This window comes from Oncorhynchus kisutch, unplaced genomic scaffold (assembly GCF_002021735.2).
Source record: "Oncorhynchus kisutch isolate 150728-3 unplaced genomic scaffold, Okis_V2 Okis01b-Okis20b_hom, whole genome shotgun sequence".
Lineage (NCBI taxonomy): Eukaryota > Metazoa > Chordata > Actinopteri > Salmoniformes > Salmonidae > Oncorhynchus > Oncorhynchus kisutch.
The window spans coordinates 3,158,775-3,171,080 of NW_022261978.1; the positions used below are offsets into that span (position 1 = coordinate 3,158,775).

Consider the following 12,306-nt stretch of genomic DNA (forward strand, 5'->3'; position numbering starts at 1 on the left):
CACAACATGCTCCCTTAGACACTGGCGTCTCCATAGGCAGGGGAGATAGAGGGGAGGGCTGCTATCAGAGGGCTGCTGGGATGGGGAACAGTCCTTCTGTGACATCACACAAAGTCATTGAAGTGTCTGTCTGTCTGTCTGTGTGTGTGTGTTTGTGTGTGTGTGTGAATGAGATGGCTCCAGAATCTCTCTCTATACTGGTGTGTACTTCTAAGGGTGTAATCGTGGCGATCTCTACACTCCCTGTGAATCTAACCCTTGCAACCTCACACATCAAATACTGCCCCCCCTTCACTCCCTCCCCCTCGGTCTTCCTCCCTCTCTCTCTCCTCACCCCAGATCAAACAGTGGTGAAGGTCAGTAGGGCAGAAAATGGACACAGAGAGAGAGGAGGAGGACAGGAGAGAAAAGAGCAACAGAGAGAGGAGGAGGAGGAGGCCAGGAGAGAAAAGAGCAACAGAGAGAGAGGAGGACAGGAGAGAAAAGAGCAACAGAGAGAGAGGAGGAGGACAGGAGAGAAAAGAGCAACAGAGAGAGGAGGAGGAGGAGGACAGGAGAGAAAAGAGCAACAGAGAGAGAGGAGGACAGGAGAGAAAAGAGCAACAGAGAGAGAGGAGGACAGGAGAGAAAAGAGCAACAGAGAGAGAGGAGGACAGGAGAGAAAAGAGCAACAGAGAGAGAGGAGGAGGAGGACAGGAGAGAAAAGAGCAACAGAGAGAGAGGAGGAGGAGGACAGGAGAGAAAAGAGCAACAGAGAGAGAGGAGGAGGAGGACAGGAGAGAAAAGAGCCACAGAGAGAGGAGGAGGAGGACAGGAGAGAAAAGAGCAACAGAGAGAGGAGGAGGAGGAGGAGGACAGGAGAGAAAAGAGCAACAGAGAGAGGAGGAGGAGGAGGAGGACAGGAGAGAAAGAGCAACAGAGAGAGGAGGAGGAGGAGGAGGACAGGAGAGAAAAGCGCAACAGAGAGAGGAGGAGGAGGAGGACAGGAGAGAAAAGAGCAACAGAGAGAGGAGGAGGAGGAGGACAGGAGAGAAAAGAGCAACAGAGAGAGGAAGGAGGAGGAGGACAGGAGAGAAAAGAGCAACAGAGAGAGAGGAGGAGGAGGACAGGAGAGAAAAGAGCAACAGAGAGAGAGGAGGAGGAGGACAGGAGAGAAAAGAGCAACAGAGAGAGAGGAGGAGGAGGACAGGAGAGAAAAGAGCAACAGAGAGAGGAGGAGGAGGAGGAGGACAGGAGAGAAAAGAGCAACAGAGAGAGAGGAGGAGGAGGACAGGAGAGAAAGAGCAACAGAGAGAGAGGAGGACAGGAGAGAAAAGAGCAACAGAGAGAGAGGAGGACAGGAGAGAAAAGAGCAACAGAGAGAGAGGAGGACAGGAGAGAAAAGAGCAACAGAGAGAGAGGAGGACAGGAGAGAAAAGAGCAACAGAGAGAGAGGAGGACAGGAGAGAAAAGAGCAACAGAGAGAGAGGAGGACAGGAGAGAAAAGAGCAACAGAGAGAGAGGAGGACAGGAGAGAAAAGAGCAACAGAGAGAGAGGAGGAGGAGGACAGGAGAGAAAAGAGCAACAGAGAGAGAGGAGGAGGAGGACAGGAGAGAAAGAGCAACAGAGAGAGAGGAGGACAGGAGAGAAAAGAGCAACAGAGAGAGAGGAGGAGGAGGACAGGAGAGAAAAGAGCAACAGAGAGAGAGGAGGAGGAGGACAGGAGAGAAAGAGCAACAGAGAGAGAGGAGGACAGGAGAGAAAAGAGCAACAGAGAGAGAGGAGGACAGGAGAGAAAAGAGCAACAGAGAGAGAGGAGGAGGAGGACAGGAGAGAAAGAGCAACAGAGAGAGAGGAGGACAGGAGAGAAAAGAGCAACAGAGAGAGAGGAGGACAGGAGAGAAAAGAGCAACAGAGAGAGAGGAGGAGGAGGACAGGAGAGAAAAGAGCAACAGAGAGAGGAGGAGGAGGAGGAGGACAGGAGAGAAAAGAGCAACAGAGAGAGGAGGAGGAGGAGGAGGAGGACAGGAGAGAAAAGAGCAACAGAGAGAGGAGGAGGAGGAGGAGGACAGGAGAGAAAAGAGCAACAGAGAGAGGAGGAGGAGGAGGAGGAGGACAGGAGAGAAAAGAGCAACAGAGAGAGGAGGAGGAGGAGGAGGAGGACAGGAGAGAAAAGAGCAACAGAGAGAGGAGGAGGAGGACAGGAGAGAAAAGAGCAACAGAGAGAGGAGGAGGAGGAGGAGGACAGGAGAGAAAAGAGCAACAGAGAGAGGAGGAGGAGGAGGAGGACAGGAGAGAAAAGAGCAACAGAGAGAGGAGGAGGAGGAGGAGGACAGGAGAGAAAAGAGCAACAGAGAGAGGAGGAGGAGGAGGAGGACAGGAGAGAAAAGAGCAACAGAGAGAGGAGGAGGAGGAGGAGGACAGGAGAGAAAAGAGCAACAGAGAGAGGAGGAGGAGGAGGAGGACAGGAGAGAAAAGAGCAACAGAGAGAGGAGGAGGAGGAGGACAGGAGAGAAAAGAGCAACAGAGAGAGAGGAGGAGGAGGACAGGAGAGAAAAGAGCAACAGAGAGAGAGGAGGAGGAGGACAGGAGAGAAAAGAGCAACAGAGAGAGAGGAGGAGGAGGACAGGAGAGAAAAGAGCAACAGAGAGAGAGGAGGAGGAGGACAGGAGAGAAAAGAGCAACAGAGAGAGGAGGAGGAGGAGGAGGACAGGAGAGAAAAGAGCAACAGAGAGAGAGGAGGAGGAGGACAGGAGAGAAAGAGCAACAGAGAGAGAGGAGGAGGAGGACAGGAGAGAAAGAGCAACAGAGAGAGAGGAGGAGGAGGACAGGAGAGAAAAGAGCAACAGAGAGAGAGGAGGACAGGAGAGAAAAGAGCAACAGAGAGAGAGGAGGACAGGAGAGAAAAGAGCAACAGAGAGAGAGGAGGAGGAGGACAGGAGAGAAAAGAGCAACAGAGAGAGAGGAGGAGGAGGACAGGAGAGAAAAGAGCAACAGAGAGAGAGGAGGAGGAGGACAGGAGAGAAAAGAGCAACAGAGAGAGAGGAGGAGGAGGACAGGAGAGAAAAGAGCAACAGAGAGAGAGGAGGACAGGAGAGAAAGAGCAACAGAGAGAGAGGAGGAGGAGGACAGGAGAGAAAAGAGCAACAGAGAGAGAGGAGGAGGAGGACAGGAGAGAAAAGAGCAACAGAGAGAGAGGAGGACAGGAGAGAAAAGAGCAACAGAGAGAGAGGAGGACAGGAGAGAAAAGAGCAACAGAGAGAGAGGAGGACAGGAGAGAAAAGAGCAACAGAGAGAGGAGGACAGGAGAGAAAAGAGCAACAGAGAGAGAGGAGGAGGAGGAGGAGGACAGGAGAGAAAAGAGCAACAGAGAGAGAGGTGTATTTTTCTAAAGCACATGAGAATTCCTTGTGTTGTTGTGTAGGGTTCATGTCTCCATGCTGTTTCAAACCCACTACAACCCTAATTAATACTTTACACTGATTGGAGCAACAATAAATACAGTTTACCAGTCCAATTTCATTCTGTTCTTTAGAGACATGGAGTCTTACCTGTAGGGGGGAGGGGGGGGGGGGGCTTACCTGGAAGAGGATGGCTGTTGGGTCCTCCAGAATGGTTTTAGGAGGAGCGATGACTGGAAGAGAGGAAAGGATCATTTTATATCCAAAATGAGAGAGATGGAGAGATTCCTGTCTGTCCCTCCCCCCTGAGGACCTGAGCTCTAGGGGCCATACCTCAGGACTCCTGGCTGTCCCTCCCCCTGAGCTCTAGGGGCCATACCTCAGGACTCCTGGCTGTCCCTCCCCCTTTCGTTCATGACATGGTCCGTTCAGCCCATCAGAGAGACGGAGCGAGAGAGACGGAGCGAGAGAGACGGAGCGAGAGAGAGAGATGGAGAGGGTAACGATACTCACACAGGTAGAAGGGTAGTTGGGGGTCCTGCAGGTGGCTCTTCACAAAGTGCCTCAGAGCAGCAACTGGACGGACAGTTGAAAACCACCTGGTTATTCCATCACATCTCTATGGTTCCAGTTGAATTCTAATGGTTATTCCATCACATCTCTATGGTTCCAGTGTGATTCTAATGGTTATTCCATCACATCTCTATGGTTCCAGTGTGATTCTAATGGTTATTCCATCACATCTCTATGGTTCCAGTGTGATTCTAATGGTTATTCCATCACATCTCTATGGTTCCAGTTTAATTCTAATGGTTATTCCATCACATCTCTATGGTTCCAGTGTGATTCTAATGGTTATTCCATCACATCTCTATGGTTCCAGTGTGATTCTAATGGTTATTCCATCACATCTCTATGGTTCCAGTTTAATTCTAATGGTTATTCCATCACATCTCTATGGTTCCAGTTTAATTCTAATGGTTATTCCATCACATCTCTATGGTTCCAGTGTGATTCTAATGGTTATTCCATCACATCTCTATGGTTCCAGTGTGATTCTAATGGTTATTCCATCACATCTCTATGGTTCCAGTGTGATTCTAATGTCAGATAGATATCAACTACCGGTCTTTAGAGTCAACACATAGTTACTAACACAAGGAGACAGAAAGGGATAGAGAAAGAGAGAGGAAGAGAGAGGAAGAGAGAGAGAAAGAGAGAGATCTACCTGTCTCGAGAGTCAACACATAGTTACTAACACAAGGAGACAGAAAGGGAGAGAGGAAGAGAGAGAGAGAAAGAGAGAGGAAGAGATCTACCTGTCTCTAGAGGTCTGAAGAATCCCTGTAGAACACATCTGTCAGGGAACTGGACCCTCAGAACTACCTGGACACCACACCACACACACATTATTATATTGCCAATGTTACTGTAGTAACAGATTTAGGATCACTATTGGCATCCACCTCCAGGTTAGTGGTCGATTCCATGTAAATTGACACACACACACACACGGGCGAACACACATTCACCCACACAACTCACTCGGGGGTATCTGTCCATCTTATCCTTCATCTGAGATTCTCTCAGAGCTTTAGTCATCAGAGGAGCCTCCTCTAGTACCCTCCTAAAGGGGGAGAGGATAGAGAGAGGGGAGAGGGGGGAGAGGAGAGAGAGGTGAGAAGAGAGATGGGAGAAGGAGAGAGGAGAGAGAGGGGAGAGAGGGGTGAGGAGAAAGGAGAGAGGAGAGAGGAGGGAGAGGAGAGGAGAGAGATGGGAGAGGGAGAGAGAAAGAGAGGAGAGAGAAAGAGAGGAGAGATGAGAGAGGGAGAGAGAAAGAGAGAGAGGAGAGAGCAAGAGAGATGATTTACAGTTGACTTTTTGATTTGTGTGTGTGTGTGTGTGTGTGTGTGTGTGTGTGTGTGTGTGTGTGTGTGTGTGTGTGTGTGTGTGTGTGTGTTAGATCACTGTGGTCAACGTAATTCTAGCCTTGATAATCTGTGTGGTGTCACACAGAGAACGGGGGAGGCAGACATCTCTTTGAAGAAGACATCATAAAGAACCAATCAGGCGCACGCACATACCACACAGCAACGTTTCCCAGCATTCCCCACAGTCTCTCCCCAAAGCGTCTAATTAAGTCATTGGCAAACTGTAATTTGAGTATATATATAAACCTATATAGAAGTTCCCTAACTGACTGCTTTCAGACATTAACCATTAGAAGGTCAAAACTGACCCCAGATCTGCTCTTCTTACTTTTGTTTATACATGACATTGGGTTATCCTAACTCACCAAATCCAGGATGTCAAAACTGAACCCAGATCTGCTCATGACACGTAGCCAAGCAGTTAAGAGCATTGGGCCAGTAACCGAAAGGTCGCTGGTTTGAATCCCCAAACAGCCTAGATAAGAACATCTGTCAATGTGCCTTTGAGCAAAGCACTTAACCCTCGTCGCTCCTGTAAGTCTCTCTGGATCAGAGTGTCTGCTAAATGACTCACTAACTGTAAGTCTCTCTGGATCAGAGTGTCTGCTAAATGACTCACTAACTGTAAGTCTCTCTGGATCAGAGTGTCTGCTAAATGACTCACTAACTGTAAGTCTCTCTGGATCAGAGTGTCTGCTAAATGACTCACTAACTGTAAGTCTCTCTGGATCAGAGTGTCTGCTAAATGACTCACTAACTGTAAATGCCATTTGGTTGTTTTAATAGAGAGATCTCTTTTCAGTCTCTCCATCTCTCCTGGTTCAATCTCACTGTCGCTTTCCTCGCTCCCTCTATCCAGATCAAAACCCAAGCAACTTTCTCTCAATCTCTCCTCCCCTCTCCTTCTTACCCAGTGTCACCTCTCACTTTTAATTTCCTCTCTCTTCCTCCATCTCTCCTCCATTTCTCTCTCCTTCCATGTTTGAACACTCCTCTCTCCCCCACCTCTCCTCCCCTCTTCCTCAGTGTCTCCTCCCCTCTTCCTCAGTCTCTCCCTGTCTCTCACCCACCTCTTCCTCAGTGTCTCCTCCCCTCTTCCTCTCTCTGTCTCTCCTCCCCTCTTCCTCTCTCTGTCTCTCCTCCCCTCTTCCTCTCTCTGTCTCTCCTCCCCTCTTCCTCTCTCTGTCTCTCCTCTTCCTCTCTCTCTGTCTCTCCTCTTCCTCTCTCTCTGTCTCTCCTCTTCCTCTCTCTCTGTCTCTCCTCTTCCTCTCTCTCTGTCTCTCCTCTTCCTCTCTCTCTGTCTCTCCTCTTCCTCTCTCTCTGTCTCTCCTCTTCCTCTCTCTGTTCTCCTCTTCCTCTCTCTCTGTCTCTCCTCTTCCTCTCTCTCTCTCCTCTTCCTCTCTCTCTGTCTCTCCTCTTCCTCTCTCTGTCTCTCCTCTCTCTCTCTCTGTCTCTCCTCCCCTCTTCCTCTCTCTCAGTCTCTCCTCCCCTCTTCCTCTCTCTCAGTCTCTCCTCTCCTCTTTCTCTCTCTCAGTCTCTCCTCCCCTCTTCCTCTCTCTCAGTTTCTCCTCAGTCCCACCTCTCACTCTTCAGCTGAGCGAAGCGTTTGCGGATGTCGTCCACAGTCACCTCAAAGAACTCGTCTGGCAAGTCCTGTTCGTTGCCGTAGCGATGCGCCCCAGAGTCCATGTGGTAGATCAGGGGTTCCCTGTCCACCGGCTGTAGAGGAGACAGAGAGGGGTGAGGCATCTCAACGCTGCAGACATGACAACAGTAGAAATGTGTATCTGTCTGACTAGGTTTCTACATAAACAATAGGGGAGACCCTCAACAGGCCTCTGAGTAAAAGACTGGGATTTCTCCATGGAAGTGTTTCGTTCATGACATGGTCCGTTCAGCCCATCAGAACAACATCAACCCCATCAACGGTACCTGCAGAACCTGCTCTACCACAGCCCAGTCATCCTGTTTGGTACTGGCTTGGCGCTGAGAGATAGAAACAGAACATCTATCATTCATGTATCTATTCACATGTACTTGACTCTTATCAACAGAGTACATTGAGAAGACGTTGGGTTGGACTACAGGTCTCACCATGGCGTTGTTGGGTTTAGATTTCTTGGCTTTGGGCGGCCCGCCAACCATTGATGGTAGTGATGATGATGATGCTCCTACACCGCTCACCCCCGGCCCCCCCAGCCTCTGACCCCCTCCAGAGAAAGGGATGAAGGGAGCGGAGGGAGGAGAGGAAGAGGAGGAGGAGGAAGGATGGACAGCGCACTGACCAGATGGTCCTGCCCTCTCTCCATCCCCCTCTTCCTCCCTCTTCACTCCCCCGAAGGGACTGCTTTTAGGCCGCACCGCAATTTGGGAGTTTGTAATCACTTCCGCTTCCTGTTTTCCAGGAAGTGTGCTGCCAGCGGCCGAGGGGACGTGGACTGGGGCATCCGCAGTCTCAACCGGCCTGTCAGGGCTCTCCTTTTTGATTGAAGGCAGCGCTGCACCCTCTGGTTGTGAGGGAGGCAGTCCGACGGGGGGTAAAGGGCGGGGCTTGGTTTCCTTGGCGACGGGATCTGTCGCCGTGGAAGCCGCCTCCATGCCGTCATCGTCTCCGTTGCCTGGCGATTTGGTCTTCTTCAGTAAAAACCTGTAGAACGGCAGAGAGGAACGACATCATCTACATACTCATCACCACCACCCTTCCCACTCAGTGGCAGTGCATTGATGTCTGCTGTAATGGTGAGGATATGTTGAGGATATGTTGAGGATATGTTGTGGATATGTTGAGGATATGTTGAGGATATGTTGAGGATATGTTGTGGATATGGTGAGGATATGTTGAGGATATGTTGAGGATATGGTGAGGATGTGTTGTGGATATGTTGTGGATATGTTGTGGACATGTTGTGGACATGTTGTGGAGGAACCAACCTGACTATGGCACTTCCTCCTGTGAGTCCCAGAGACTTCAGACTGGCCTTCTTTAGAGCTGCCTCACCACTCACCTAAACACACCCCTCCAGTATCAATGTCCTCATTACACTCTGATCAACACCCCCCCCCCTGTATCAGTGTCCTCACTACACTCTGATCAACACCCCCCCCCCCTGTATCAGTGTCCTCACTACACTCTGATCAACACCCCCCTCCTGTATCAGTGTCCTCACTACACTCTGATCAACACCCCCCTCCTGTATCAGTGTCCTCACTACACTCTGATCAACACCCCCCCCCTGTATCAGTGTCCTCATTACACTCTGATCAACACCCCCCCCCCCCTGTATCAGTGTCCTCATCACACTCTGATCAACACCCCCCCCCGTATCAGTGTCCATCACACTCTGATCAACACCCCCCCACCCACCCGTATCAGTGTCCTCATCACACTCTGATCAACACCCCCCCCCCTGTATCAGTGTCCTCATCACACTCTGATCAACACCCCCCCCCTGTATCAGTGTCCTCATCACACTCTGATCAACACCCCCCCCCCCCTGTATCAGTGTCCTCATTACACTCTGATCAACACCCCCCCCCCCCCCCCCCCCGTATCAATGTCCTCATCACACTCTGATCAACACCCCCCCCCCCCCTGTATCAATGTCCTCATCACACTCTGATCAACACCCCCCCCCCCCCGTATCAATGTCCTCATCACACTCTGATCAACACACACAGACAGATGGAGAGAGAGAAGGAGATACCATACCTCATCTCTCATGTAAACACAGACAGGAGTGGAACCTGATTCAGACAACTCAGATGCTCTGTAGAGAAGAGAGAGAGAGAGGTTCACAAACACAAACACACCCTACAGAGCCCCAGGACAGCAGCACAATTAGACCCAACCAAATCATGAGAAAACAAAAAGATAATTACTTGACACATTGGAAAGAATTAACAAAAAAACAGAGCAAACTAGAATGCTATTTGGCCCTACACAGAGAGTACACAGCGGCAGAATACCTGACCACTGTGACTGACCCAAAATTAAGGAAAGCCTTGACTATGTACAGACTCAGTGAGCATAGCCTTGCTATTGAGAAAGGCCGCCGTAGGCAGACATGGCTCTCAAGAGAAGACAGGCTATGTGCTCACTGCCCACAAAATGAGGTGGAAACTGAGCTGCACTTCCTAACCTCCTGCCCAATGTATGACAATATTAGAGAGACATATTTCCCTCAGATTACACAGATCCACAAAGAATTCGAAAACAAATCCAATTTTGAAAAACTCCCATATCTACTGGGTGAAATCCCACAGTGTGCCATCACAGCAGCAAGATTTGTGACCTGTTGCCACAAGAAAAGGGCAACCAGTGAAGAACACACACCATTGTAAATACAACCCATATTTATGCTTATTTATTTTATCTTGTGTCCTTTAGCCATTTGTACATTGTTAGAACACTGTATATATATATAATATGACATTTGCAATGTCTTTATTGTTTTGAAACTTCTGTATGTGTAATGTTTACTGTTAATTTTTGTTGTTTTTCACTTTATATATTCACTTTATATATTATCTACCTCACTTGCTTTGGCAATGTTAACACATGTTTCCCATGCCAATAAAGCCCTTGAATTGAATTGAATTGAGAGGAGGAGAGAGAACCAAATAGGTATTCTGTGATTCAAAACAAACACACACCTGGGTGGTCTCACCTGTCTAGTGTTAAGTAAGTGAGTCTACGTGTGAGCAACTGTGTGTGTGTGTGTGTGTGTGTTTGTCTCCATTAAAAACCACTGAACCATAACTGTATCATTGCAGGTCGTCTCCTAAACACAGTAACTTCTCCCTGGCTTGTTGTTCCCCCAGATTCCCGGGCGGACCGGAGCTGACATTCATTCTGGAAGCTTCCGTGGCAAAGATTTATTGATGATGTCATCATAGAGAAGACGAAAGGGGCGACGGACAGACAGCTGGTCTCAAAGAGAGTAGGGCCCACTACACTAAGAGACCGTTGTCCACTACACTAAGAGACCACTGTCCACTACACTAAGAGACCATTGTCCACTACACTAATAAGAGACCACTGTCCACTACACTAAGAGACCGCTGTCCACTACACTAAGAGACCGCTAACCACTACACTAAGAGACCGCTAACCACTACACTAAGAGACCGCTGTCCACTACACTAAGAGACCGCTGTCCACTACACTGAGAGACCGCTGTCCACTACACTGAGAGACCGCTGTCCACTACACTGAGAGACCGCTGTCCACTACACTGAGAGACCGCTGTCCACTACACTGAGAGACCGCTGTCCACTACACTGAGAGACCGCTGTCCACTACACTAAGAGACCGCTGTCCACTACACTAAGAGACCGTTGTCCACAACACCGAGAGACCGTTGTCCACAACACCGAGAGACCGCTGTCCCCAACACCGAGAGACCGTTGTCCACAACACCGAGAGACCGCTGTCCACTACACCGAGAGACCGCTGTCCACTACACCGAGAGACCGCTGTCCACTACACCGAGAGACCGCTGTCCACTACACAGAGAGACCGCTGTCCACTACACTAAGAGACCGCTGTCCACTACACTAAGAGACCGCTGTCCACTACACTAAGAGACCGCTGTCCACTACACTAAGAGACCGCTGTCCACTACACTAAGAGACCGATGTCCACTACACTGAGAGACCGCTGTCCACTACACTGAGAGACCGCTGTCCACTACACTGAGAGACCGCTGTCCCCTACACTGAGAGACCGCAGTCCACTACACTAAGAGACCGCAGTCCACTACACTAAGAGACCGCTGTCCACTTCTTCTCTATCAGAAGAAGGTTATCATTAGCACCATCTCTATCAGAAGAAGGTTATCATTAGCACCATCTCCATCAGAAGAAGGTTATCATTAGCACCATCTCTATCAGAAGAAGGTTATCATTAGCATCATCTCTATCAGAAGAAGGTTATCATTAGCATCATCTCCATCAGAAGAAGGTTATCATTAGCATCATCTCTATCAGAAGAAGGTTATCATTAGCATCATCTCTATCAGAAGAAGGTTATCATTAGCATCATCTCTATCAGAAGAAGGTTATCATTAGCATCATCTCTATCAGAAGAAGGTTATCATTAGCATCATCTCTATCAGAAGAAGGTTATCATTAGCATCATCTCTATCAGAAGAAGGTTATCATTAGCATCATCTCTATCAGAAGAAGGTTATCATTAGCATCATCTCTATCAGAAGAAGGTTATCATTAGCATCATCTCTATCAGAAGAAGGTTATCATTAGCACCATCTCTACCAGAAGAAGGTTATCATTAGCACCATCTCTACCAGAAGAAGGTTATCATTAGCACCATCTCTATCAGAAGAAGGTTATCATTAGCACCATCTCTATCAGAAGAAGGTTATCATTAGCATCATCTCTATCAGAAGAAGGTTATCATTAGCACTATCTCTACCAGAAAAAGGTTATCATTAGCATCATCTCTACCAGAAAAAGGTTATCATTAGCATCATCTCTATCAGAAGAAGGTTATCATTAGCATCATCTCTATCAGAAGAAGGTTATCATTAGCATCATCTCTATCAGAAGAAGGTTATCATTAGCATCATCTCTATCAGAAGAAGGTTATCATTAGCATCATCTCTATCAGAAGAAGGTTATCATTAGCATCATCTCTATCAGAAGAAGGTTATCATTAGCATCATCTCTATCAGAAGAAGGTTATCATTAGCATCATCTCTATCAGAAGAAGGTTATCATTAGCACCATCTCTATCAGAAGAAGGTTATCATTAGCACCATCTCTATCAGAAGAAGGTTATCATTAGCACCATCTCTATCAGAAGAAGGTTATCATTAGCATCATCTCTATCAGAAGAAGGTTATCATTAGCACTATCTCTACCAGAAAAAGGTTATCATTAGCATCATCTCTATCAGAAGAAGGTTATCATTAGCATCATCTCTATCAGAAGAAGGTTATCATTAGCATCATCTCTATCAGAAGAAGGTTATCAT

At 48.4% G+C, this 12,306-nt stretch overlaps 1 protein-coding gene across 2 annotated transcripts in view; it reads right to left on the reverse strand.

Annotated features, from left to right (window-relative positions):
* Positions 1–12,306, reverse strand: part of aspscr1 (ASPSCR1 tether for SLC2A4, UBX domain containing) — a 49,735-nt gene that overhangs the window by 17,457 nt on the left and 19,972 nt on the right. Inside the window, exons 5-13 of one of the 2 annotated variants that reach the window (XM_031811011.1) lie at positions 9,022–9,079; positions 8,244–8,317; positions 7,407–7,959; positions 7,245–7,298; positions 6,892–7,031; positions 4,927–5,008; positions 4,701–4,767; positions 3,895–3,957; positions 3,562–3,614 (exon numbers count right to left, since the gene is read on the reverse strand). In XM_031811011.1, coding sequence (XP_031666871.1) covers positions 3,562–3,614; positions 3,895–3,957; positions 4,701–4,767; positions 4,927–5,008; positions 6,892–7,031; positions 7,245–7,298; positions 7,407–7,959; positions 8,244–8,317; positions 9,022–9,079 — 1,144 coding nt within the window. Of the gene's footprint in view, positions 1–3,561; positions 3,615–3,894; positions 3,958–4,700; positions 4,768–4,926; positions 5,009–6,891; positions 7,032–7,244; positions 7,299–7,406; positions 7,960–8,243; positions 8,330–9,021; positions 9,080–12,306 lie in introns of those variants that run through there. The other variant, XM_031811012.1, reaches the window with a different exon arrangement.